Source organism: Anolis sagrei, chromosome 5, assembly GCF_037176765.1.
Source record: "Anolis sagrei isolate rAnoSag1 chromosome 5, rAnoSag1.mat, whole genome shotgun sequence".
In the NCBI taxonomy this organism is placed as follows: Eukaryota; Metazoa; Chordata; class Lepidosauria; order Squamata; family Dactyloidae; genus Anolis; species Anolis sagrei.
In genome coordinates, this window is record NC_090025.1 from 3,570,227 (window position 1) to 3,598,160 (window position 27,934).

Here is a 27,934-nt window from a genome sequence, read left to right on the forward strand (position 1 = left end):
CCGCATCACATTCCTGGCTCATGTTCCCCTTCCTCCCCACGAGATCTTTTTCACACGTACTGCTCTCGAGCCAAGCATTGTCCCCCATTCTGACTCTTTGAATTTCGTTTTTTTCTGCCAAAGTGGAGTATCTTGTATTTGTTCCTGTTGAACATTTTGTGAGTTTTGGCCCATCATCTCTCCAATCTGTCGAGATCGTTTTGAATCCTGCTCCTGTCCTCTGGACTATTGGCTCTCCCTCCCCATTTGGTGTCATCTACAAACTTGATTTTTAATTTTTTTTAATTGTTTCATAGTGTATGTAGAAAACAAAACAAATGAATGTTCTAGCGCTGTTTGTTTGCTGCTAAGTACTGCGCTTTAATCCGGACTTTTTTCTCTGGTTAATCCGGATTATATTTCCTTTGGCTTTTTGAACCAAGTTTGGTTATTATTTTTTTTTGTTTTGGCCAGAATCACTGCAGGTTAAGTGTTCCTGAGCTTTTGTTTTTGATGCAATAAACTCTACTTTGGAACTTTTACTGTGTGTGGCTCTTTAAGGAGTCTGCGTCTCGAAATTCTTTGTCAGCATCTAATGACTGCCAATTGCAAGCTGTCCTGAATTTTCTTCGGGAGTTGAGAAGGACGGGATACCAATGCTCTAAATAAATAAATTAATAAAATATTTTGATATTTTAGCATCCTTGTGGGAGGCTTCTCTCATGTCCCCGTATGGGGAGCTGGAGCTGACAGAGGGAGCTCACCCATGTTCTTCCCAGATTCAAACCTCTGACCTTCAGTCCTGCCGGCACAAGGGTTTATCCCATTGCACCAGTGGGGGTTCCAGCCCACTTCTTATGACCGGCAAGGATTTGGTTTGATGCACCTTCTGCCCTGGTTGAACGGTCAAGCCTGCAGATTGCGTCCCCCCGTGCTCAGTGACACAGCCCTTGCCTTTTGCCCATTCAAAACTGCACCGGACACATTTCAGGAGTGTAAAAGGTTTAATGGACCTCTTGACGAAGCGGCTTCTCGGGCCGAAAGGAGTCAACGCGGAGGGCAGCCAGATTGTGCTTGTGTCCATCCCGATCGGCCCACAAAGACAAAACACTCACAATCACTGCCGTGAGAATTCCACAGGCAAATCACATACACATATCCCGCGCCCACCCTCCTCCCTTGTGGGAAAATCCCCCGTCTGGGGCTTCCTGCCACACAGAAGGCCAAAGGGATGCAGGCCAAAACCAATGGGAGATCAAGACCGCTGGGAAGTCAAGGGCGAGCAAGACCTCCAAAGGAAAGGGCTCCCCAGGCTGTTTCCTTCGTGAGTGGCCTTCTTCTCGCCCCCAACTCATCACGAGGGGTCTCCTGCCCCAGGAAGGTCTAGCGGTGAGTCAGACGACCGCTGACCAGCCAAGTCCCATCCAGTGGCTTTGAGGGCAGGTAGGAGCTTGGTGGTCCTCTGAGTTGAGCACTGCTATTGCTCTGGGGAGGAGTTCACTGGCACTCCCAGAATCCCCTCTGCAGGTGAAGGAAGGGCGTGAGTCTACGTTGAGAGGAGCACCATCACCCCAGCTCAGCCCCTCCTACCTGGCTTCCTACCTGGCCTCGTACCTGGCCTCGTACCTGGCCTCCAGGTGGCTGGGGGCAGGTGGGAGCTGCTCCACAAGGCGCTCATGGGATGCATGGCTTTGAGTCCCTTCCTCTTCCAGGAAAGCACCCAGACTTCTACACACCAGGCGTCCCCGTGACCCAGAGGACCACGTCCCACCCCAGACAATGACCACGATGCAGGCCTGAGGCCCTCTTTCTCCTTCTCTTCCTTTCCCCAGTGAGGACAGGAGAGACACTTTGGGGAGCTGGGCAGATCCAAGCTAGCCTCACTCCGGCCTCATTGCACCACGCAGACGTCTTCTCTGCCCTCAGAGGCAGTGGCAGCCTTGGAGGTGTTGGCCCCCTCGTCTTGTGTGGGTGACGACTCCTCCTCCCCCTCCTCCTCCTCCTCGCCGGAGAGCTTCTCTCGCAGCTCCAGCAGCAGGTCCCGGCTCTCGCTGGGCGGGAGGTTGCTCAGGTAGTACTGGGGGGCCAGTTGGGCCAGCCTGCAGGGAGGGAAGACGAGGTCAACATCTTTCGGAAGGCTGTTTATTAAGCTCAAGGCACAAACCAAAGTGAGGCCCCCACAGGCCCAGCTATGCCCTCATAGACATGCATGACGTCTATACCACCACCACCACCCCACCCCCCTCCACCCCAAGGTGATGCTCACATCTCTGGCTGGATTTCGGAGACGACGCTGAGGCAGTTGTCCTGGGAGATGGTGAACTCGTGGTAGAGCAGCCAGGGGGGAGGCCGCGGGGGAGGCCGGCGCAGGCGGTAGCAGCAACTGGGGGGCAGCTGGGCCAGGTGCTTGTGGGTCAGCAGCAGGTAGTTGCCGGAGCCATCGATGTCCCGGGCCACCTGTGGAGAAGGAGGGAGGGAGGGGGCGTTGGAATTCAACCTCACTGTTGTAGTCCAGCCTTTGATGGTGCCTGTGCCTGATCTCACTGGGGATTCTGGGCCTGCTGATGAGCAAGAGAATCAGGAGAGTTCAAGCCCTGAAAAGGAGAGCTCTCTGCCCCACATTCCAGAAAGGCAGTTCCCTAGAGATGGATGATCAGAGGCAGAAATGAGCTCAGGGGAGGAAGAGACAACTCCAGGCGGAGGAGCTAATGAGCAACGGTTAGATCGAAGATGAATGTTTCATCAACATAGAGTATCTCATGGAGCACATCGAAGGTCAGCTCGCTTATTAACAAAGAAGCCCTTATCAGTCTTTGAAGGGCAATGGAGCGGCTTTCCAGGCAAGATTCTGGAAAAGATTGTTAAGGAAGTGGTCTGCAAACACTTAGAAACAAATGCGGTCATTGCTAAGAGTCCACATGGATTTATCAAAAACAAGTCATGCCAGACTCATCTGATCTCTTTTTTTGATAGAGCTACAAGCTGGGTAGATGCGAGGAATGATGCCGTGGATGGAGCGTACCTGGACTTCAGGAAGGCCTTCTTGGACAAGGTCCCCCATGACCTTCTGGCAAGGAAACTAGTCCAGTGTGGGCTAGGCAAAACTACGGTGAGGTGGATCTGGAATTGGTTAAATGGACGAACCCAGAGGGTGATTCTCCCCAAGGTTTCCTCCTCTTCATCCTGGAAAGAAGTGACGAGCGGAGAGCCATCCACAGGGTTCCATCCTGGGCCCGGTCCTGTTCAACATCTTGATTAATGACTGAGATGAAGGGCTAGAAGGCAGGATCAAGTTTGCAGACGACACCAAATTGGGAGGGATAGCCAATAGTCCAGAGGACAGGAGCAGAATTCAAAACGATCTTGACAGATTAGAGAGATGATGGGCCAAAACTCACACAATGAAGTTCAACAGGGACAAATGCAAGATACTCCACTTTGGCAGGAAAAACGAAATGCAAAGATACAGAATGGGGGACAATGCCTGGCTCGAGAGCAGTACGTGTGAAAAAGATCTTGGAGTCCTCGTGGACAACAAGTTAAACATGAGCCAACAATGTGATGTGGCGGCAAAAAAAGCCAATGGGATTTTGGCCTGCATCAAGAGGAGCATAGTGCCTAGATCTAAGGAAGTCATGCTCCCCATGCTCTATTCTGCCTTGGTCAGACCACACCTGGAATATTGTGTCCAATTCTGGGCACCACAATTCAAGAGATATTGGCAAGCTGGAATGTGTCCAGAGGAGGGCGACTAAAATGATCAAGGGACTGGAGAACAAGCCCTATGAGGAGCAGCTTAAGGAGGTGGGCATGTTTAGCCTGAAGAAAAGAAGACTGAGAGGAGATATAATAGCCATGTATAAATATGTGAGAGGAAGCCTCAGGGAGGGGGGAGAAAGCTTCCTTTCTGCTTCCCTGGAGACTAGGACGCAATGGAACAATGGCTTCAAACTACAAGAGAGGAGATTCCATCTGAACATGAGGAAGAACTTCCTGACTTTGAGAGCCGTTCAGCAGTGGAACTCTCTGCCCCGGAGTGTGGTGGAGGCTCCTTCTTTGGAAGCTTTTAAGCAGAGGCTGGATGGCCATTTGTCAGGGGTGATTTGAATGCAATATTCCTGCTTCTTGGCAGAATGGGGTTGGACTGGATGGCCCAGGAGGTCTCTTCCAACTCTTTGTTTCTAGGATTCTATGATTCTGTCTACATTAGAAAGGCAAGCAGAGTATTGTTGGAGCTCTGCCTGTGATTTTGTTTCAGGATGGATGTGGGGAGTGATGTCAATGAGTTTCAAGATGGGTTTCAAGATGGCAATGGTTTGGTCAGTGATATTGATGCAGAGAATGATCAGGAGATCCCTGTTCAAAGTGTATTTTCCATGAGAATGTCCCTGAGGGGTGCAGAGATGATGGTGTGCTCTCTGAATTGTTACCAGAAAGTTGCCATGATTGGGAACATGAAAACAGCTCGGCACTGGCCCAGCTGCAGAAATTAATGAGCAAATAGATAGACGGGAGGAGATCAGTCAAAACAGGAAAGCAGAACAGTGGCTTCGGCATTCTGCCAGGCTCTGAGAGAAAAAGATAAGAAATTCTCAGCTAAAGCGAACCAGTTTCTGAGCGCAAGCGACACAGCTAACGAGGAGATAAAAGTCCCAAGTACAGGATACGTAGTCAGATGAAGCATCGTTTGGAATCAAGTTAAGATCTTGTCCTGGTTTCATGGAAGCTTGAATAGCACTGAGTTGCCATGAAACTGCCAAGTCAATCAGTTCAAAGGCAGATACACACACACATACACACACACACACTCCAATTGACTGGTCTCCAACAGCCACAGATGCAGGGAAAATGTCAGAAGAGAATGCCACTGGAATGTGTCCATACAGTCCAAAAACACACAGCAACCCAGTCACTATCCTTCCTCTTCCCATTGTTGGGGTTCAGCCTGAGTTTGAACTTGAACCTGATTCTCTGTTTGTTCCTCCTGATGCTAATGAAAATATATTTACTGATGCTAATGAAAATGTACCTCTTGATGCCAATGCTCCTGAAATTGGTGAGAAAGAAACTTCTGTAGGTTTGGAAAAGGCCAATGTTCCTGAAATTAGTGAGGAAGCAACTTCTGTAGATTTGGAAAATGAAAGTACCAGTGTTCATGAGAATGTTTCAGAGGAAAGCCATGACCTTTCCCTCCCTTCTGCACCTGTTAACTGCAATGACAACAGAAGGGGCCAAATTTGGCAAGACAGAAGTAAATCACTCAGCTTGCGTAGGTCTTCCCGATTAAGAGAAATACAAACAATGGCTTCAAAGCAGAGGGGCGGTTCACGGAACCAATTCTTCGGCTTGAAGTGCCTTCCGCCGGGCTGACTTTCTCAGTTCAGGCATCGTTTCAGATTGATGGCTGGTTTCCCTGGCCATGGTCTTGAAAGATTTCTAGGATATCAAGCACGGTTAGTGGATTGCTAACCGGTTCCAGTATGTTACAGTGTGGCTTTGGGTTTTGTTTTGTCCATTTAAATTCATGTTTGCTGATTTTGCTGTGGCTTTTGACGCATTTTTCCTTTATTTTGTAACTATTTTTCTTCAATAAAAAAGGATTGTTTTTCACAGCCAAGTGTGGTGGATAGTTATCTTAGGGCCTCGTTCCCTGCTCTGGATTACAACACCCATCCTCACTGATGACATAGAATGGAGGATAAAGCCAGCAAGATACTCCACTTTGGCAGAAAAAATGAAATGCAAAGAGACAGAATGGGGGACGCCTGGCTCGAGAGCAGTACGTGTGAAAAAGATCTTGGAGTCCTCGTGGACAGGAAGTTAAACATGAGCCAAGAATGTGATGTGGCGGCAAAAAGCCAATGGGATTTTGGCCTGCATCAATAGGAGCATAGTGTCTAGATCTAAGGAAGTCATGCTCCCCATGCTCTATTCTGCCTTGGTCAGACCACATCTGGAATATTGTGTCCAATTCTGGGCACCACAATTCAAGAGAGATATTGACAAGCTGGAATGTGTCCAGAGGAGGGTGACTAAAATGATCCAGGGTCTGGAGAACAAGCCCTATGAGGAGCGGCTTAAGGAGCTGGGCATGTTTAGCCTGAAGAAGAGAAGGCTGAGAGGAGATAGGATAGCCATGTCTAATAAATAGGTGAGAGGAAGCCACAGGGAGGAGGGAGCAGATCAGGGGTCTGGAGAACAAGCCCAATGAGGAGCGGTTTAAGGAGCTGGGCATGTTTAGCCTGAAGAAGAGAAGGCTGAGAGGAGATATGATAGCCATGTATAAATATGCGAGAGGAAGCCACGGGGAGGAGGGAGCAAGCTTCCTTTCTGCTTCCTTGGAGACTAGGATGCAAGGGAAGAATGGCTTCAAACGACAAGAGAGGAGATTCCATCTGAACATGAGGAAGAACTTCCTGACTGTTAGAGCTGTTCAGCAGTGGAACTCTCTGCCCCGGAGTGTGGTGGAGGCTCCTTCTTTGGAAGCTTTTAAGCAGAGGCTGGATGGCCATCTGTCAGGGGTGATTTGAATGCAATATTCCTGCTTCTTGGCAGAATGGGGTTGGACTGGATGGCCCAGGAGGTCTCTTCCAACTCTAGGATTCTATGATTCTATGATATTACTGGAAGACACAGTGGAACAAGGAAGAAGCTGCCCAGATGGGACCTTCCAAGGAGGGAAGGAGGCATCCAAAACCCCTTCTTTGGCTTGTGCCCCCCTCAGCCCCTCTCTGCCTGAGACCTCTTCCCCTGCCCTGCCCTGGCTTGACTGGACTTCTCCCAGTTTGCCCCAGTCCCATGGACTCACCTTGAGGAAGAAGCCCGAGAGCAGGGCTTGCTTGAGTTGGAGGACGTTGCTGTCCGAGCCGAAGGCCGGCGGGGAGACAGGCAGCTCGATCCGCTGCATGACCTCCAGGAGCTCTGCCCGCACGGCCCCCGCCAGACGCAGCGCCCCCTCGCTCACCCCATGCTTCCGGCACCAGCTCTCCGGGTCACTCTCTGAGGGAGGCAAAGCAGGAAGGGAAGTGGTAGGAGTGGGTAGCTGTCCAGTGGCCCCAGCACCTTCCCACTACCCAGAGGTGTCACTCACGCTGGTGGAAAGCATTGAAGATGTTGATGAGGGTGAAGTGGTCTCCCGCCGGGTGAAGCAAGGCTCGTTGCCGCGCGGACACCGCTTCCTCCCAACGATTCTGGGGAGTCAGGAAGCACGGCCAGGCTGCGGAGGGAGAAAGAGACAGAAGGCCAATTCAGGCAGAAGCACAGAAAAAGGATGCCCCCCCCCCCCAAATCACAATGCTGCCCCCCCCAGCTGCTCTAGAAGCTACCCCCCCCCCAATCAAAATTCTGCCACGCCCCACTCCCGGTGGCTCTGGAAGCCACCAAAGGACGTTGCATGGCAGACGGGGTTCGGGGAAAGGCCTCTCTTGACTAGGGGGTTAGCTGGCCCTGATTTGTTTCTTGTCTGGAATTCCCCTCCTTTCAGAGTGGTCGTAATAAATAATCTATATAAATAAAAATGTAATGTTCGTTTGTGATACCATCAGAACTCAAAAACCCCTGGGGGAGTTGACACCAAATTTGGACACAAGACACCTAACAACTCAATGTATGTCCTCCAGTCAAAAAAATTGATTTTGTCATTTGGGAATTATCGTTGCTGGGATTTATAGTTTACCTACAATCAAAGAGCATTCTGAACTCCACCAATGATGGAATTGGGCCAAACTTAGCACACAGGGCTCCCATGACCAACAGAAAAACTGGAAGGGTTTGGTGGACATTGACCTTGAGTTTGGGAATTGTAGTTCACCCACATCCAGAGAGCACTGTGGACTCAAACAATGATGGACCTGGACCAAACAATGATGGATCTGGACTAAACTTGGCACGAATATTCCATATGCCCAAATATGAACACAGATGGAGTTTGGAGGAAATAGACCTTGACATTTGGGATTTGTAGTTACTGGGATTTATAGTTCACCTACAATCAAAGCGCATTCTGAACTCCACCAATGATGGAATTGAACCAAACATGGCATATAGGACTTCCATGACCAACAGAACACACTGGAAGGGTTTGGTGGGCATTGACCTTGAGTTTGGGAGTTGTAGTTCACCTACATTCAGAGAGCACTGTGGACTCAAACAATGATGGATCTGGACCAAACTTGACACAAAAATTCCATATGCCTAAATATGAACACAGATGGAGTTTGGAGAAAATAGACCTTGACATTTGGGATTTGTAGTTACTGAGATTTATAGTTCACCTACAATCAAAGCGCATTCTGAACTCCACCAATGATGGAATTGAACCAAACATGGTATATAGGACTTCCATGACCAACAGAACACACTGGAAGGGTTTGGTGGGCATTGACCTTGAGTTTGGGAGTTGTAGTTCACCTACATTCAGAGAGCACTGTGGACTCAAACAATGATGGATCTGGACCAAACTTGACACAAAAATTCCATATGCCCAACTATAAACACAGATGGAGTTTGGAGAAAATAGACCTTGACATTTGGGATTTGTAGTTACTGGGATTTATAGTTCACTACAATTAAAGAGCATTCTGAAACCCACAAACGACAGAAATGGGGCAAACTTCCCACACAGAACCCCCATGACCAACAGAAAATACTTAAGGCCATCCAGTCCAACTCTCTTCACCAGGGCAAGAAAATGTAATCAGAGCCCTCCTGACAAAGAGCCATCCAGTCATAAATATAGATAGATAGATAGATAGATAGATAGATATGATTCTCTCTCACACAGAGATATAGTGTCATAGATTTGAAAGGGACCCCTAAAGAAGGACAATGATATGTTGCATATTCCAGAGTAGGCAAACCAGTCAATCTCCACATCAACACTGACAAAGAAACAACAAGAAATCCTGTTTACTCACAAGCAGAAAGGAATCACATATATTAGAAACCAACACTTTCTCATTACCGTATTTTCCAGATCACAAGACTGGGCCACAGCAACGTGTGGCAGGGGACAGCTAGTAATAATGACAATACTTTATTTATACCCCGCCACCATCTCCCCAAGGGACTCGGTGCGGCTTACATAAGGCCAAGCCCAACAACACGTCAATAAAACAGGAAAGCAATAAGCAAAACAATACAATGCAATACAAATTAATATAAATCACATATAAACAATAACACACAAGGATTTAAAAACCTATGGCCAGGCCAAATGTAATAGTTTAAAATTTAAAAATTAATTGCTGGGCATGAACAAGGTAGGATATATTTGGTAGGAGGGTTTTAAAGAAGTGAGGGGAGCGTAGTCCAACGCAATTCATCTTTAGTTACTGCCATAATTTTAGAGTTTTTTAATACTAGTAGTAAGAGAAAACCATGAAAATAAACAAAATCTGGCCACTAGTGCAGTAAATAAAGAACAAAACAGGAATTCCAGATATGAAACAATCAGGGCCAGCTAACAACTCCCGACAAAGGATTCCCCCAGGCAGGAATCAGCCAGGCCTTGAAGCTGCAAGGCTACGTTGGGGTTCAGCCTGTGCGTGAACCTGAACCTGATTCTCTGATTGTATTTCCTGATGCCAATGAAGATGTCAGTTCTGAGGTCAATGTAGAAGATGACGGTTTGTGTAGTGAAACTCCTGCAGGCTTGGAAAGCAAAAGTTCCCATGAGAATGTTTCAGAGCCAAGCGGTGAACTTTCACTCCCTTTTCCTTCCAATCTCAGTTCTCCAGAGAATCTGACACCTGGTCTCTCTAATGAGGCAGATTTGGCAGAGCAGGGGGGAATCTCAAAGTGTACGAAGGTCAGCTAGATTGAAAGAAATGCAAACAAAGCCTTCTGGCGTGTCACGTAATAGATTTCTCGGCCTTAATTACCTCACGCCTGGAAGCCAATTCAGACCAGGCATCGTTCCAGATTCAAGCATCATCCTTGGCAGGTCTCCTGATTCCAGCTGCCTTATTCCTAAGAGGCTTCCTAGTTGCTTCAAGTACGGTTAGTGGATTGCTAATAGGTTCCAGGATTTAGCAGCGTTACTGTGGGTTTTTGATCTTGTTCATGGACATTTCTTGTTGCTGATTTTTACTGTGGCTTTTTACCTTGCATATTTCCTCTATTTTTTTACTCATCTTTCTTCAATAAAAAAGGATTGTTTTTCCCGAAGTCAAATGTTGTGGATTGTGTCTGAGGGTCCAGTTTCCTGCTCTGGGTTGCAACAGTCTATTCAATACTAATCAGGGTGATTAATTGCAACTCTTAATCAGCTGAAGGGGGAAAGGAAAGGGCCAGAGGCCGTTAGGAATGGTGGGAGTTGAAATCCAAAACACCTGGAGGGCCAGAGTTTCCCCATGTCTGCTCTGGCCTCAGAGAAGAGACAAAGGGGGGTGAGAGTCCAGCAAGGAGGGGGCCAGACACTGCAACACAACCTGGTTAGAGGCAGAGCGCGTACCTGTCAGCATGGCGGCCAAGGTGAGCATCTCATCCACGCAGTCGAACTCGCAGGCGGCCAGGAGGGCCTTGGCAAGCTGGGGGTCGAGGGGGAACTCGGACATGATGATGCCCACCTCGGAGAGGTTCCCGTCGTCATCCAGGGCGGCCAGGTAGTCCAGGTCTTCCAGGGCTTGCATGAGAGACTCAGGCCCTGGACAGGGAAGGGAGAGCAGGCTGGTCAGGCCCACAGCGGGGACGACAACACACCGCCTTCCATCCCTTTCCCACCTCCCATCCCTGAACCCCACACCTGGCCGGTCAAGGAAGTCGCACTGCCCCATGTCGGCAATGTCCAGGCGCTTCAGGAGCAGGACCAGGCGGCTTAAGTTGGCCTCAGTGATGCCGGCCGGAGGGAAGTCTGGGAACTGCGCATAGGCGGACTCGGCATAGAGGCGCAGGCAGGACCCTGCGAGGGAGCAGAGAAGGTGTCGTGGCTGAAGTGTGGGGCAGGAGGGAAGGCTGATTGGCCCCCGCTCCCAAGACACCACACCTGAAGGAAGGGCTCACCTGGGGGGCTCCCAGCTGCCCTCAGCCTCCTTGCCTCGGCCTGCTTCTTGCTTATGGGCCGCAGCACCTGAGACTCAGCGCGGATCTGGGGGTTGTACACCTGTGTTTTCCAGGGGGAGAGGCACAGTGTAAGACCGATCAATGGAGGGCCTTGTCAAAACAGACGGCTGTGCCAGGAGATTTGATTCCTTTTCTTGCACTGTTAGTTTGCATGAATCTATTCCAGCTATGCTTTTTTGCAATTCCCCAGGTTGCAGTCATAGGGCCAACAACCTATCAATCATCATTAGAGTCTTTAGATCCACCCCCTTCCCCAGGTTTTGGAGGGAAAAGGGGACTTTCAGTTCAGTCTCACAGTTTGGAGCCCTACAGTAGGACGTGTGGGCTTTTTCTCTACCTCACCTGTAAAAAGCTTTGCAACTGACCACCTTGATTAGCATTTGATGGCCTGGCAGTTGTTTGGTGTGGCTTGTTGGTGCCTAGGGCCAACAACCTATCAATCATCATTAGAGCCTTTAGATCCGCCCCTTTCCCCAGGTTTTGGAGGGAAAGGGGGACTTTCAGTTCAGTCTCATAGTTTGGAGCCCTACAGTAGGACGTGTGGGCTTTTTCTCTACCCCACCTGTAAAAAGCTTCGCAACTGACCACCTTGATTAGCATTTGATGGCCTGGCAGTTGTTTGGTGTGGCTTGTTGGTGCCTGGGGCGATCTTTTGTTGAGAGGTGATTAGATGTCCTTGATTGTTTCCTCTCTGTTGTTTGGACAATTTCAACAGAAAGGAGGAAACCATGAAAATGAACAAAATCTGGCTACCTGTATTAAAAAAACTCTAAAATTACAACAGCAAAACAACAGAGAGGAAGCAAACAAGGACACCTAATCACCTCTCAACAAAAGATTGCCCCAGGCACTAACAAGCCACACCAAACAACTGCCAGGCCATCAAATGCTAATCAAGGTGGTCAGTTGAAACATTCCCACCTAGCTCCAGCAGACAAGAGTCATTTCTCCCATCCTGGTCATTCCACAGATATATAAACCCAATTTTCCTAGTTCCAACAGACCTCACAACCCTGAGGATTCTTGCCATAGATGCAGGCGAAACGTCAGGAGAGAATGCCTCTAGAACATGGCCATATAGCCCGAAAAAACCTACAACCACCCAGTGATTCCGGCCATAAAAGCCTTCGACAATACAATTTAGGTACCGCTTATGTGGGGAGGCTAATTTACGAGGCCATAAAAATCTCCAGCAAGCATGCAAAGAATGAGGAAGTACTTCATCAGTGTCACAAATGGACGGTGAAGTGACCGCTCCCCTGGTGGCCAGAATACTCTCATGAAAAAAGCTGGAATGTTAAATAGCCTCTGTGTGTCTGTCTATATATGTTGTGTGTCTATGGCATTGAATGTCTGCCATGCATATGTACATTGTAATCCACCCTGAGTCCCCTGCGGGGTGAGAAGGGAGGAAAATAAATATTGTAAATAATAAACAAATAAATTTTACCATCCTCTGGAAGGCAAGATGCCCACCATGCAGGCTTGTCCAGAAGCCTGGACAACACCTTCCATCCCCTGCCACCAGCTAGACCTCACTGGAGTGGTCATTCAATGCTAGCATGAGCAATAGGCCGATCAATATCTGTTCCCCATACACTTCGGGTCTCTGGGCCCTTGGATAGAGATATATGGCCGTGCAAATACTCACACTACGCAGCTCGAGACCAGCGTCAATCACGTGCCTGACGCTCCCCACGGAGAATGCCGCGTCCGCCATCCAGTGGGAGACGATGATCCGGCGCATCCGGCCCCCGCCTGTTGCATCCAGGCTGGCCTCGTACACCCGCTGGACCTCTCGCCCCACGGCCGGGTGGAGGGGCAGCACCAACAACGGACCCAGCGCAGGGTCCAGGGTGGCAGCCTCCAGGCGGATGGCCTCACAACACGCACTGACCTCCTGCGGAAGGAAGATCCTGGTCAGGGGCCAAAGAGCAAATGGAAGCGTAGAAGGTTAAGGACCCAAATGGGCACTTAAGGGTCACCCTCTACAGCCAGACAGTGGAGTGGCTCAATCAGCAAGGAACATCTCGCCCCACAAACTGCAATTGCGCACAACCTGGAGGCAGCCATGTTAGAAATATTAAATACGAACTAGATATTTTTAATTACAAAAATGTGAGTAAAGCACTGAAAGGGTACAATGACTCAGCAAGGCTACAGTTCAATATAAGTAACACCTCAGTCTGTTTAGTAACAGTCTGAGAGAGCTCTCAGTGTGAGAAAAGCCTCTCAGTGTGAGAAAAGCCTCTCAGTGGGAGAGAAGCCTCTCAGTGGGAGAGAAGCCTCTCTGTGTGAGAGAGGTCGTTTCAGTGAGAGAATAAGCCTCATTGTTAGTAGGCCTCCCTGTGGAAGAAAAGGCCTGTCTGTGAGGTAAGCCTCTGTATGAGAACGCCTCATGTATGAAGCTCCAATGTGAAGGTTGAACTTTATTTGTCATGGAAACCTTGTTCTTGTAAATAGTGCAACCATATTATTTCACTACATGGATACAATATAAGCGGACGTGCCTATTGCTTGCCTGTTACTTGATAACGGCTCAGTCTGAGAGAGCCCTCAGTGTGAGAGATCGCTTCAGTGGGAGAATAGGCTTCATTGTTAGTAGGCCTCACTGTGGGAGAAAAGGCCTGTCTTTGAGATAAACCTCTGTATGAGAAATCCTTGTGTGTGAAGCTCCAGTGTGAAGGCTGAACTTTATACGTCATGGAAATCTTGTTCTTGTAAATAGTGCGACCATATTATTTCGCTACATGAATACAATATAAGCAGGTGTGCCTATTGCTTGCTTGTTGCTTAGTAACACCTCAGTCTGAGAGAGCTCTCAGTGTGAGAGAAGCCTCTCTGAGAATAGGCTTCGTTGTTAGTAGGCCTCACTGTGAGAGAAAAGGCATGTCTGTGAGGTAAGCCTTGGTAAGAGAAAGCCTCATGTGTGAAGCTCCAGTGTGAAGGTTGAACTTTGTCATGGAAACCTTGTTTTTGTAAATAGTGCAACCATATTATTTCATTACATGGATGCAATATAAGCAGGCGTACCTATTGCTTGCCTGTTGCTTAATAATGCCTCAGTCTGAGAGAGCTCTCAGTGTGAGAGAAGCCTCTCTGTGTGAGAGATAGCCTCAGTGGGAGAATAGGCCTCATTGTTAGTAGGCCTCACTGTGGGAGAAAAGGCCTGTCTGTGAGGTAAGCCTCTGTATGAGAAATCCTCGTGTGTGGAGCTCCAATATGAAGCTCTCAGTGTGAGAGAAGCCTTTCTGTGTAAGAGAAACCTCTCTGTGTGAGAGGTCACTTCAGTGGGAAAATAGGCTTCATTGTTAGTAGGCCTCCCTGTGGGAGAAAAGGCCTGTCTGTGAGGTAAGCCTTGGTATGAGAAAGCCTCGTGTGTGAAGCTACAGGGCGAAGGTTGGACTTTACCTTCTTCTTGTAAATAGTGCAAACTATTATTTTACTATAAAGAAACGCCTCCTATGGAAGAGATAACATTGGTCCCTGTGTTTTTATTCTTTTTATCACTTTGGGATGCTAGTGCTGGGTCACGCTGCTAAGTTACTCTGCTATACATTTATGGGGATGGTCTTTTGTTAATAAGCCCACTCACCCAACAAGTCATCCTCAACCAGGTGAAGCCTTCAAGCACTTTGCAAAGGGGGCTACAACCAGGGTCCCAGAGCAGCAGAAAAGAGGATGAACATCTCGCCCACCCAGCCATCCTCTAGCAATCTACACTACGGCAATATATATGGAGGACATCCCCATGCTGGTACTCAAGGGCCACAGAGGCTCTCATTTCCTATTCTGTAGAGTGAGCAGTCCCCACAGAGACCCCTCTGTCGCCAGGCTCACCTGTTCGCTGGCCAAGAAGACCATCACATCTCCAGGCTCCTTCCGCCGATGGAGCTCCAGGGCAGCCCGGGAGGCGGCTGAGACACGTTCCCCCGGCGGGGTCTCCTGGTGGGCAAGGTGGGGTGCTGGGCCGGACCCTGGGACCCTCACTAGGGGGGCTTCCGGGAAGAAGCGGCCCAGGGACTGCTCCATGGGGGGCTCCGTCACCACCACAAGGCGCAGCTCCGGCCGCTGGCGTTGGACGTCCTTCAGGAGGCCCAGCAGGAGGTCAGTGGGCACCGTGCGGGCCTGGGTCTCGTCGAGGACCACCGCCCCGTACTGGCGCAGCAGAGGGTCCGAGGTCATCTCTCGCAGAAGCACCTCATCCGAGCAGAACCTGAAACCCACACAAGTTCGACAGGAGCAGAGAAACACAACTGCACACCTGCAGCGCCCAAGAAAGGAGAAAGGCAGGTATGCAGGTATATGTTCAGGCCTCTGCCATCCAGGATCTGGATCAGAAACCTTGGAAGGAGCAAGGAAGCTGATGAGGGCATGTTTTGACCCTGCCATCCCCTTATTACAGGACAGGCAAACTTTGGCCCTCCAGGTGTTTTGGACTTTAACTCCCACAATACCTAACAGCCTACTGGAGGGCCAAAGTTGCCCATGCCTGCCTTATTAGCACTCACCTCCAGAAGGTAAACACCCCACCCCCCTGTCCCAAGAAGAGGTCCCCCACCTGAGGATTGTCTCAGAGGTGCAGCAGTCGTCGTAGGGGACGCAGTAGCCCACCTCGTGGCCCACGTTGAGGTCCATCTCGTCGGCCACACGGAGGGCAAGGCTGAGGGCAGCCAGGGTGTGAGGCTGGGTGCAGACCACCTGGCCGTGGGCGAACTGCAGTGAGAGGGCATGCTCCGCGCACCACTGGGGCACCTGGGGAGGGGGGGGGGGAAGGGGGGAATGAATAGAAATAGGGGGTAAGGGGCTCTCTTCTGGGCTAGGCTTTAGCACAGCTGGTAAATTGCCAGCAATCATAGAATCCAAGAGTTGGAAGAGACCTCATGGGCCATCCAGTCCAACCCCATTCTGCCAAGAAGCAGGAATATTGCATTCAAATCACCCCTGACAGATGGTCATCCACCCTCTGCTTAAAAGATTCCAAAGAAGGAGCCTCCACCACACTCTGAACGGCTCTCACAGTCAGGAAGTTCTTCCTCATGTTCAGATGGAATCTCCTTTCTTGTAGTTTGAAGCCATTGTTCCTTGTCCTAATCTTCATGGAAGCAGTAAACAAGCTTGCCCCGTCCTCCCTGTGGCTTCCTCTCACATATTTATACATGGCTATCATATCCCCTCTCAGCCTTCTGTTCTTCAGGCTAAACATGCCCAGCTCCTTAAGCCGCTCCTCATAGGGCTTGTTCTCCAGACCCCTGATCTGCTCCCTCCTCCCTGTGGCTTCCTCTCACATATTTATACATGGCTATCATATCTCCTCTCAGCCTTCTGTTCTTCAGGCTAAACATGCCCAGCTCCTTAAGCCGCTCCTCATTGGGCTTGTTCTCCAGACCCCTGATCTGCTCCCTCCTCCCTGTGGCTTCCTCTCACCTATTTATTAGACATGGCTATCCTATCTCCTCTCAGCCTTCTCTTCTTCAGGCTAAACATGCCCAGCTCCTTAAGCTGCTCCTCATTGGGCTTGTTCTCCAGACCCCTGATCTGCTCCCTCCTCCCTGTGGCTTCCTCTCACCTATTTATTAGACATGGCTATCCTATCTCCTCTCAGCCTTCTCTTCTTCAGGCTAAACATGCCCAGCTCCTTAAGCCGTTCCTCATAGGGCTTGTTCTCCAGACCCTTGATCATTTGAGTCGCCCTCTTCCTCTGGACACATTCCAGCTTGTCAATATCTCTCTTGAATTGTGGTGCCCAGAATTGGACACAATATTCCAGGTGTAGTCTAACCAAGGAGGAATAGAGCATGGGGAGCATGACTTCCCTAGATCTAGTTTCTGGATGGCACCCATTAACACAAATCTGTTAGCAACAACGTGCAGTGTTTACAATGGACTCTGCAGAAAATGTTTCCACTGTAGTCCAGGGGGAAAAAAGGAAAATCAGGCTGTTTAGCAAGCTATCCAAATGCTGCTTTGTTACCAGCAAATGCTTGATATCTATTTAATATACAGGCAGTCCCAGAGTTATAAACATCTGACTTGCAAACAACACATAGTTGCAAACGAGGCTGAGACAACAGGATGTGAGAGGAATCTTCCCCTTGGAAGGAAGGGAAATCCACTCCTGAAAAAGCTGTTGCAATGAGGAAAAGGTGTCTCCACTGAAGCTTGATATTCTTGTTTATTTTTGCAAAAGCCTTTTTGATCCAGAGATAAAAAGTGAGACTCTGGACAAGGGTGCAGGCAGCAAAGGAAACACAACAGGTTTGTGAATCTTTCTGATTTGCAGGCTGAGAGCCCAGCCAGGATGGCACCGCGGTCGTCCGTGGTCGGACAGGTGCTGTCGCTCCTCTTTGCTCAGGGATTGTTGACTGAGAGCGACAAGGAAGGGCCACACCCGGCCAAAGTCCGCCTCCTTGCAAGCTTCCCCACAGGCTCGGTGGCCAAGACAACAGCCGCGACCGGAAGATGAGGTGGTAGTCGCTGCACCTTGGGGAGGAAGGCCAGGCCCTTCCTGAGACTAGGAGTTGCACCTGAGTCCTAGCCAACAAGCTCCAAAAGGAAGGAAGAGTCAGAAATATTAAAAATTAAATGGGTATTTTGGATGACAAAAGTCTAAGTCAAGCACTGAAAGAGTTCGCAGACCAAAGCCTGTATAGTGGGCCTAAGCTAGTGCCGTCCTGAAGAGAGTGAGTAGGCCAAAGCTAATGTCGTCTTGAGGAGAGTGAGTAGGCCGAAGCCTATAAGAGTGAGTAGGCCAAAAATAGTGTCGTCCTAAGGAGAGTGAGTAGGCTGAAGCCTATAAGAGTCACTAGGCCAAAGCTAGTATCGTCCTGAAGAGAGTGAGTAGGCCGAAGCTTGTTAGAGTCTGTGTGCCAAAGTTAGTGTCGTCCTGAGGAGAGTGAGTAGGCCGAAAACTGTTAGAGTCTGTGTGCCAAAGCTAGTGTTGTCCTGAGGAGAGTGAGTAGGCCAAAGCCTGTTACGGTCAGTGTGCCAAAGCTAGTGTCGTCCTGAAGAGAGTGAGTAGGCCGAAGCTTGTTAGAGTCAGTGTGCCAAAGCTAGTGTTGGCCTGAGGAGAGTGAGTAGGCCGAAAACTGTTAAGAGTCAGTGTGGCAAAGCTAGTGTTGTCCTGAGGAGAGTGAGTAGGCCAAAGCCTGTTACAGTCAGTGTGCCAAAGCTAGTGTCGTCCTGAAGAGAGTGAGTAGGCCGAAGCCTTTAAGAGTAAGTGGGCCAAAGCTAGTGTCGTCCTGAAGAGAGTGAGTAGGCCAAAGCCTGTAGAGTCAGTGGGCCAAAGCTAGTGTCTTCCTAAGGAGAGTGAGTAGGCTGAAGCCTTTGAGAGTCAGTGCGCCAAAGCTAGTGTCGTCCTGAAGAGAGTGAGTAGGCCGAAGCCTGTTAGAGTCAGTGAGCCAAAGCTAGTGTCATCCTGAGGAGAGTGAGTAGGCCGAAGCTCGTTAGAGTCAGTGAGCCAAAGCTAGTGTCGTCCTAAGGAGAGTGAGTAGGCCGAAGCCTGTTAGAGTCAGTGTGCCAAAGCTAGTGTCGTCCTAAGGAGAGTGAGTAGGCCAAAGCCTGTTAAGAGTCAGTGTGTCAAAGCTAGTGTCGTCCTGAAGAGAGTGAGTAGGCCGAAGCGTGTTAGAGTCAGTGGGCCAAAGTTAGTGTCGTCCTGAAGAGAGTGAGTAGGCCAAAGTCTGTTAGAGTCAGTGGGCCAAAGCTAGTGTCGTCCTGGAGAAAGTGAGTAGGCCAAAGCCTGTTAGAGTCAGTGGGCCGAAGCTAGTGTCGTCCTGAGGAGAGTGAGTAGGCCAAAGCCTGGTAGAGTCAGTGTGCCAAAGCTAGTGTCATCCCGAGGAGAGTGAGTAGGCCAAAGCCTGTGAGAGTCAGTGGGCCAAAGCTAGTGTCGTACTAAGGAGAGTGAGTAGGCCGAAGCCTGTTAGAGTCAGTGGGCCAAAGTTAGTGTCGTCCTGAGGAAAGTGAGTAGGCCAAAGCCTGTGAGAGTCAGTGGGCCAAAGCTAGTGTCGTCCTGAGGAGAGTGAGCAGGCCGAAGCCTGTAAGAGTCAGTGGGCCAAAGCTAGTGTCGTCCTGATGAGAGTGAGTAGGCCGAAGCTAGTGTTTTCCTAAGGAGAGTGAGTAGGCTGAAGCCTTTAAGAGTCAGTGGGCCAAAGCTAGTGCTGTCCTGAAGAGAGTGAGTAGGCCAAAGCCTGTTAGAGTCAGTGTGCCAAAGTTAGTGTCGTCCTGAAGAGAGTGAGTAGGCTGAAGCCTGTTAAAAGTCAGTGGACCAAAGCTTGTGTCGTCCTGAGGAGAGTGAGTAGGCCAAAGCCTGTGAGAGTCAGTGGGCCAAAGCTAGTGTCATACTAAGGAGAGTGAGTAGGCCGAAGCCTGTTAGAGTCAGTGGGCCAAAGCTAGTGTCCTCCTGAAGAGAGTGAGTAGGCCAAAGTCTGTTAGAGTCAGTGTGCCAAAGTTAGTGTCGTCCTGAGGAGAGTGAGTAGGCCAAAGCCTGTGAGAGTCAGTGGGCCAAAGCTAGTGTCGTCCTAAGGAGAGTGAGTAGGCTGAAGCCTATAGGAGTCAGTAGGCCAAAGCTAGTGTCGTCCTAAGGAGAGTGAGTAGGCCAAAGCTAGTGTCATCCTAAGGAGAGTGAGTAGGCTGAAGCCTTTAAGAGTAAGTGGGCCAAAGCTAGTGTCGTCCTGAAGAGAATGAGTAGGCCAAAGCCTGTAGAGTCAGCGGGCCAAAGCTAGTGCCGTCCTAAGGAGAGTAAGTAGGCTGAAGCCTTTAAGAGTAAGTGGGCCAAAGCTAGTGTCGTCCTGAAGAGAGTGAGTAGGCCAAAGCCTGTAGAGAGTGAGTAGGCTGAAGCCTATAAGAGTCAGTGGGCCAAAGTTAGTGTCGTCCTAAGGAGAGTGAGTAGGCTGAAGCCTTTAAGTGTCAGTGGGCCAAAGCTAGTGTCGTCCTAAGGAGAGTGAGTAGGCTGAAGCCTTTAAGAGTCAGTGCGCCAAAGCTAGTGTCGTCCTGAAGAGAGTGAGTAGGCCGAAGCCTGTTAGAGTCAGTGAGCTAAAGCTAGTGTCATCCTGAGGAGAGTGAGTAGGCCGAAGCCCGTTAGAGTCAGTGAGCCAAAGCTAGTGTCGTCCTAAGGAGAGTGAGTAGGCCGAAGCCTGTTAGAGTCAGTGTGCCAAAGCTAGTGTCGTCCTAAGGAGAGTGAGTAGGCCAAAGCCTGTTAAGAGTCAGTGTGTCAAAGCTAGTGTCGTCCTGAGGAGAGTGAGTAGGCCGAAGTGTGTTAGAGTCAGTGTGCCAAAGCTAGTGTGGCCCTAAGGAGAGTGAGTAGGCTGAAGACTATAAGAGTCACTAGGCCAAAGCTAGTATTGTCTTGAAGAGAGTGAGTAGGCCAAAGTCTGTTAGAGTCAGTGGGCCAAAGCTAGTGTTGTCCTGGAGAGAGTGAGTAGGCCAAAGCCTGTTAGAGTCAGTGGGCCGAAGCTAGTGTCGTCCTGAGGAGAGTGAGTAGGCCAAAGCCTGGTAGAGTCAGTGTGCCAAAGCTAGTGTCATCCCGAGGAGAGTGAGTAGGCCAAAGCCTGTGAGAGTCAGTGGGCCAAAGCTAGTGTCGTACTAAGGAGAGTGAGTAGGCCGAAGCCTGTTAGAGTCAGTGGGCCAAAGTTAGTGTCGTCCTGAGGAAAGTGAGTAGGCCAAAGCCTGTGAGAGTCAGTGGGCCAAAGCTAGTGTCGTCCTGAGGAGAGTGAGCAGGCCGAAGCCTGTAAGAGTCAGTGGGCCAAAGCTAGTGTCGTCCTGAGGAGAGTGAGTAGGCCGAAGCTAGTGTTTTCCTAAGGAGAGTGAGTAGGCTGAAGCCTGTTAAAAGTCAGTGGACCAAAGCTTGTGTCGTCCTGAGGAGAGTGAGTAGGCCAAAGCCTGTGAGAGTCAGTGGGCCAAAGCTAGTGTCATACTAAGGAGAGTGAGTAGGCCAAAGTCTGTTAGAGTCAGTGTGCCAAAGTTAGTGTCGTCCTAAGGAGAGTGAGTAGGCTGAAGCCTATAGGAGTCAGTAGGCCAAAGCTAGTGTCGTCCTAAGGAGAGTGAGTAGGCCAAAGCTAGTGTCGCCCTAAGGAGAGTGAGTAGGCTGAAGCCTTTAAGAGTAAGTGGGCCAAAGCTAGTGTCGTCCTAAGGAGAGTGAGTAGGCTGAAGCCTTTAAGAGTAAGTGGGCCAAAGCTAGTGTCGTCCTGAGGAGAGTGAGTAGGCCAAAGCCTGGTAGAGTCAGTGGGCCAAAGCTAGTGTCGTACTAAGGAGAGTGAGTAGGCCGAAGCCTGTTAGAGTCAGTGGGCCAAAGTTAGTGTCGTCCTGAGGAAAGTGAGTAGGCCAAAGCCTGTGAGAGTCAGTGGGCCAAAGCTAGTGTCGTCCTGAGGAGAGTGAGCAGGCCGAAGCCTGTAAGAGTCAGTGGGCCAAAGCTAGTGTCGTCCTGAGGAGAGTGAGTAGGCCGAAGCTAGTGTTTTCCTAAGGAGAGTGAGTAGGCTGAAGCCTGTTAAAAGTCAGTGGACCAAAGCTTGTGTCGTCCTGAGGAGAGTGAGTAGGCCAAAGCCTGTGAGAGTCAGTGGGCCAAAGCTAGTGTCATACTAAGGAGAGTGAGTAGGCCAAAGTCTGTTAGAGTCAGTGTGCCAAAGTTAGTGTCGTCCTAAGGAGAGTGAGTAGGCTGAAGCCTATAGGAGTCAGTAGGCCAAAGCTAGTGTCGTCCTAAGGAGAGTGAGTAGGCCAAAGCTAGTGTCGCCCTAAGGAGAGTGAGTAGGCTGAAGCCTTTAAGAGTAAGTGGGCCAAAGCTAGTGTCGTCCTAAGGAGAGTGAGTAGGCTGAAGCCTTTAAGAGTAAGTGGGCCAAAGCTAGTGTCGTCCTGAAGAGAGTGAGTAGGCCGAAGCGTGTTAGAGTCAGTGGGACAAAGCTAGTGTGGCCCTAAGGAGAGTGAGTAGGCCGAAGCGTGTTAGAGTCAGTGTGCCACAGCTAGTGTCGTCCTGAGGAGAGTGAGTAGGCCGAAGTGTGTTAGAGTCAGTGTGCCAAAGCTAGTGTCGTCCTAAGGAGAGTGAGTAGGCTGAAGACTATAAGAGTCACTAGGCCAAAGCTAGTATTGTCTTGAAGAGAGTGAGTAGGCCAAAGTCTGTTAGAGTCAGTGGGCCAAAGCTAGTGTTGTCCTGGAGAGAGTGAGTAGGCCAAAGCCTGTTAGAGTCAGTGGGCCGAAGCTAGTGTCGTCCTGAGGAGAGTGAGTAGGCCAAAGCCTGGTAGAGTCAGTGTGCCAAAGCTAGTGTCATCCCGAGGAGAGTGAGTAGGCCAAAGCCTGTGAGAGTCAGTGGGCCAAAGCTAGTGTCGTACTAAGGAGAGTGAGTAGGCCGAAGCCTGTTAGAGTCAGTGGGCCAAAGTTAGTGTCGTCCTGAGGAAAGTGAGTAGGCCAAAGCCTGTGAGAGTCAGTGGGCCAAAGCTAGTGTCGTCCTGAGGAGAGTGAGCAGGCCGAAGCCTGTAAGAGTCAGTGGGCCAAAGCTAGTGTCGTCCTGAGGAGAGTGAGTAGGCCGAAGCTAGTGTTTTCCTAAGGAGAGTGAGTAGGCTGAAGCCTGTTAAAAGTCAGTGGACCAAAGCTTGTGTCGTCCTGAGGAGAGTGAGTAGGCCAAAGCCTGTGAGAGTCAGTGGGCCAAAGCTAGTGTCATACTAAGGAGAGTGAGTAGGCCAAAGTCTGTTAGAGTCAGTGTGCCAAAGTTAGTGTCGTCCTAAGGAGAGTGAGTAGGCTGAAGCCTATAGGAGTCAGTAGGCCAAAGCTAGTGTCGTCCTAAGGAGAGTGAGTAGGCCAAAGCTAGTGTCGCCCTAAGGAGAGTGAGTAGGCTGAAGCCTTTAAGAGTAAGTGGGCCAAAGCTAGTGTCGTCCTAAGGAGAGTGAGTAGGCTGAAGCCTTTAAGAGTAAGTGGGCCAAAGCTAGTGTCGTCCTGAAGAGAATGAGTAGGCCAAAGCCTGTAGAGTCAGCGGGCCAAAGCTAGTGCCGTCCTAAGGAGAGTAAGTAGGCTGAAGCCTTTAAGAGTAAGTGGGCCAAAGCTAGTGTCGTCCTGAAGAGAGTGAGTAGGCCAAAGCCTGTAGAGAGTGAGTAGGCTGAAGCCTATAAGAGTCAGTGGGCCAAAGTTAGTGTCGTCCTAAGGAGAGTGAGTAGGCTGAAGCCTTTAAGAGTCAGTGGGCCAAAGCTAGTGTCGTCCTGAGGAGAGTGAGTAGGCTGAAGCCTGTTAGAGTCAGTGGGACAAAGCTAGTGTCGTCCTGAGGAGAGTGAGTAGGCTGAAGCCTTTAAGAGTCAGTGGGCCAAAGCTAGTGTCGTCCTGAGGAGAGTGAGTAGGCCGAAGCCTGTAAGAGTCAGTGGGCCAAAGCTAGTGTCGTCCTAAGGAGAGTGAGTAGGCTGAAGCCTTTAAGAGTCAGTGGGCCAAAGCTAGTGTCGTCCTGAGGAGAGTGAGTAGGCTGAAGCCTGTTAGAGTCAGTGGGACAAAGCTAGTGTCGTCCTGAGGAGAGTGAGTAGGCTGAAGCCTTTAAGAGTCAGTGGGCCAAAGCTAGTGTCGTCCTGAGGAGAGTGAGTAGGCCGAAGCCTGTAAGAGTCAGTGGGACAAAGCTAGTGTCGTCCTGAGGAGAGTGAGTAGGCCAAAGCCTGTTACAGTTAGTGAGCCAAGGCTAGTATCGTCCTGAAGAGTGTGAGGTAAACCTCTGTGTGAGAGAAGCCTCGTTTGAGAAAGCTCCAGTGTGAAGGCTGCTGTGTGTAAAGCTACCACATACTATGCATCTGTGGACAAGTCCACATAGGGACCACCAAATGCAGCATTACCCAGAAATAAATCAAGGAACATGAAAGGCATGCTGACTACTTCAACCACAGAAGTCAGCCATAGCAGAGCACTTAAAGAACCAACCCAGGCACATCATATTATTTGAGAACGCAGACATGCTGGACCACTCTCACAACCACCATGTCGGGCGACACACACTGAAATCCACGTGAAGCATGTGGACAATTTCAACAGAAAGGAGGAAACCATGAAAATGAACACAATATGGCTCACAGTATTTAAAAAACTCTAAAATTGGAACAGTAAAGAAAGAATATTCAAAGACAGGGGAACTCCAGACAAGAAACAATAAGGGACAGCTAACCACCTCTCAACAAAGGATTCCCCCAGGCAGTTAGAAGTTACGCCTGGAACTGCTAGGCTATTAAACGCTACTGGTGCCGGGTCATGCTGTGGCTAATAACTTAATAAAGTTATGAGGAGGGTCTTTTGTTAATAAGCCCACTCACCCAACAGAAAGGGCTATGCTTGACTTGGGCCTTTGGCAGGGACCCCCAACTCTAGCCTCAAGAAATCCCCTTCCCACTGCCCCTTCTTCCTCTCCTTTGCGATGCCACTTAGAATGGCCAGAAGGGAACCCCAAAAGGAGGCCTGGCAGAAAACAAGAATGTGGAATGACCTGCCGGAAGAGCTCCGACAATTAAATGAGTTGTTGGAATCTAAAACCCATTTAAAGACATATCTGTCCCAGGTAGGCCAACCCAGCCAGTTTTAAGCATGAATGGAGCTAAGTGTGAATGTTTCAACTGACCACCCTGATTAGCATATAATGGCTTGAAAGTGCCTGGGGCAATCTTTTGTTGAGAGGTGATTAGATGTCCTTGTTTGTTTCCTCTCTGTTGTTGTGCTGTTGTAATCTTAGAGTTTTTTAAATACTGCTAGCCAGATTTTGTTCATATTCATTGTTTTCTCCTTTCTGTTGAAATTGTCCACAGGCTTGTGTTGAAACATTCACACCTAGCTCCAGCAGACAAGAGTCCTTTGTCCCACCCTGGTCATTCCACAGGTATATAAACCCCTTTTGCCTAGTTCCAACAGACCTCACTACCTCTGAGGATGCTTGCCACAGATGCAGGCGAAACATCAGGAGAGAATGCCTCTCGACCATGGCCATAAAACCTACAACAACCCAGTGATTCCGGCCATGAAGGCCTTCAACACCTCTGAGGAGGCTTGCCACAGATGCAGGTGAAACGTCAGGAGAGAATGCCTCTAGAACATGGCCATATAGCCTGAAAAAACCTACAACAACACAGTGACTCCGGCCATGAAAGCCTTCGACAATATATTGTTCCATTGCATCCTAGTCTCCAGGGCAGAAGAAAACAAGCCTGCTCCCTCGCACTTATGACACCCTTTCACATATTTACACGTGGCCCTCATCATGTCTCCTCTCAGTCTTCGCTTCTGCAGTGTAAACATGCCCAGCTCTTCAAGCCGCTCCTCATAGGGTTTGTTCTCAAGACCCTTGATCATTTTAGTTGACCCTTGATCATTTTGTCAATATCTCTCTTGGATTGTGGTGCCCAGAATTGGACACAATATTCCAGGTAAAGTGGTCTAACCAAAGTGGAATAGAGCATGGGGAGCAGGACTTCCCTGGATCTAGACACTAGGTTCCTATTGATGCAGGCTAAAATCCCATTGGCTTTTTGAGCTGCTGCATGACATTCCTGGCTCATGTTTAACTTGTTGTCCACAAGGTCTACAATATATATTTTTACACGTACTGCTAACGAGTCTCTGCACGGTTTCTTCTGTTATTTCCCCCTGCCACTCAAAAGAGCCAGGAGGGAACCCCAAAGGGAGGCCGGGCACAATCCACTCACCTGGGTGCTCTTTCCAGTGCCCGGTTCCCCGGAGATGAGGACGACACCCCCAGCCTCGCCCTCCATCAGCTCCATGAAGGCGAATTTGGACCCCCAGATGGGCAGGGCCCGGCGCTGGCGCAGCAGCTCATAGTAGCGGGAGGAGAAGGGCAGCCCATCAAAGGGGTTCACTTCCAGGTCGCCCCCAAAACCCAGCGATAGTTCCTCCGCCAAGGTTGCCTCTTCCTCCGGGACCCCCTCCCCATCCTCCAAGGGGGGCTCCTGCCCCTCTGACGAAGAAGACGCCATGAGAAGGAAGACCTGCAGAAAGGAGAGATGGGGAGGGACTTAGAAGGTCTGCCCCAAGGATACTCTCCCTGGCCAAGGAGCAAGAAGAAGGAAGGAAGTAAAGGAAATAGGAAGAGGAAGGAGGGGAGAGAAAAGGAAGAAAAACTTGAGAGGAAAAAAGGAAATAGGAAGAGGAAGGAGGAGAGAGAGAAGAAAGGAAAGCTTGAGAGGAAATAGAGGAAATAGGAAGAGGAAGGAGGGGAGAGAGGAGGAAGGAAAACTTGAGAGGAAATAAAATAGGAAGAGGAAGGAGGGGAGAAAGAAGGAAGGAAAATGAGAGGAAATAGAGGAAATAGGAAGAGGAAAGAGGGGAGAGAGAAGGAAGGAAAACTTGAGAGGAAATAAAATAGGAAGAGGAAGGAGGGGAGAAAGAAGGAAGGAAAATGAGAGGAAATAGAGGAAATAGGAAGAGGAAGGAGGGGAGAGAGGAGGAAGGAAAACTTGAAGAGAAATAGAGGAAATAAGAAGAGGAAGGAGGGGAGAGAGAAGGAAGGAAAACGAGAGGAAATAGGAATAGGAAGGAGGGGAGAGAGAAGGAAGGAAAACTTGTGAGATGCAGGGAAGGGGGTTAGGAGGAAGAGAAGGAGGAAATAAAGGAAGAGGAGGAAGGAGAAGAAAAACAAGGAGGAAGGAGAAGGGGAAGAAGAAACAGGAGGAGGTGAGGAGAGAAAGGAGAAGATAGAAGAGGAGGAGGAAGTAAAGGAAGGATGCAGGGAAGGAGGAAGAGGAAGGGGAGAAAAAGGAGGAAGTCGGTAGGAAAAAGAAGGGGAATAAGAAGCAGGAGGAAGGGAAGAGAAGGAGGAAGAGGAAGGGGAGAAAAAGGAGGAAGTGGTTAGGAAGAAGGGGAAGAAGTAGGATGATGGGAAGAGAAGGAGGAAGACGAAGGGGAGAAAAAGGAGGAAGTGGGTAGGAAGAAGAAGAAGGGGAAGAAGGAGCAGGAGGATGGGAAGAAAAGGAGGAAGAGGAGAAAAAGAGGAAGTGGGAAGGAAGAAGAAGAAAGGGAAGAAGTAGGAGGATGGGAAGAGAAGGAGGAAAAGGAGGAAGTGGGTAGGAAGAAGAAGAGGAAGAAGAGGCAGGAGGATGGGAAGAGAAGGAGGAAGGGGAGAAGAAGGAGGAAGTGGGTAGGAGGAAGAAGAAGGGGAAGAAGAAGCAGGAGGATGGGAAGAGAAGGAGGAAGGGGAGAAAAAGGAGGAAGTGGTTAGGAAGAAGGGGAAGAAGTGAGAGGATGGGAAGAGAAGGAGGAAGAGGAGAAAAAGGAAGTAGGGAAGAAGAAGAAGAAGAAGAAGAAGAAGAGGAAGAAGGGGAAGAAGGGGAAGAAGGGGAAGAAGAAGCAGGGGGATGGGAAGAGAAGAAGAGGAAGGGGAGAAAAAGGAGGAAGTGGGTAGGAAGAAGAAGGGGAAGAAGAAGCAGGAGGATGGGAAGAGAAGGAGGAAGAGAAAGGGGAAAGGAAGGAAAGGAGGAAGAGGAAGAAAAGGAAGGAGGAAAAAGAAGAGGAGAGGAAGAAGGAGGATGGGAAGAGAAGGCGGAAGAGGAAGGGGAAAAAAGGAGGAAGTGGGTTGGAAGAAGAAGAAGAAGAAGGGGAAGAAGAAGCAGGAAGATGGGAAGAGAAGGCGGAAGAGGAAGGGGAAAGGAAGGAAAAGGAGGGGGATGCAGAAGGAGGCGGAAGTGCAGCCCCTTCCTACGCCCAACAGGTGGAGGCAGGTAAAGAGGGGGGGGCTGCTTCCGGCCTTTTCCCCAGGTGAGACCCACCCCTGCCTCGCTTCCGGTGGGTCTCCGCTTCCGCCTTCTCCGTGAGGCGCCTTGGCCCCGCCCCTCCTCGTGACGCAGCCCCCCTCTTCCCCCGCAGCGCGTCTTGGCCAATCGCAGAAGGGGAAAGCAGCTCCACTTCCGGCCTGGCGCTCCACCCATTCCATGACGTCACTCACACC

General features: G+C 49.9%; 1 protein-coding gene across 1 annotated transcript; it reads right to left on the minus strand.

Annotated features, from left to right (window-relative positions):
* Nucleotides 1–964: 964 nt before the first annotated feature.
* Nucleotides 965–27,934, minus strand: DQX1 (DEAQ-box RNA dependent ATPase 1). Its single transcript, XM_060779509.2, has 12 exons — nt 27,756–27,934; nt 25,680–25,979; nt 15,602–15,795; nt 14,881–15,256; nt 12,692–12,940; nt 10,981–11,080; nt 10,724–10,879; nt 10,433–10,624; nt 7,070–7,195; nt 6,788–6,978; nt 2,246–2,436; nt 965–2,078 (listed from the first exon to the last, which is right to left on the minus strand). Exons 1-12 carry the CDS (start codon nt 27,912–27,914, stop codon nt 1,871–1,873), a joined length of 2,442 nt encoding a protein of 813 aa, XP_060635492.2. The 5' UTR covers nt 27,915–27,934; the 3' UTR covers nt 965–1,870.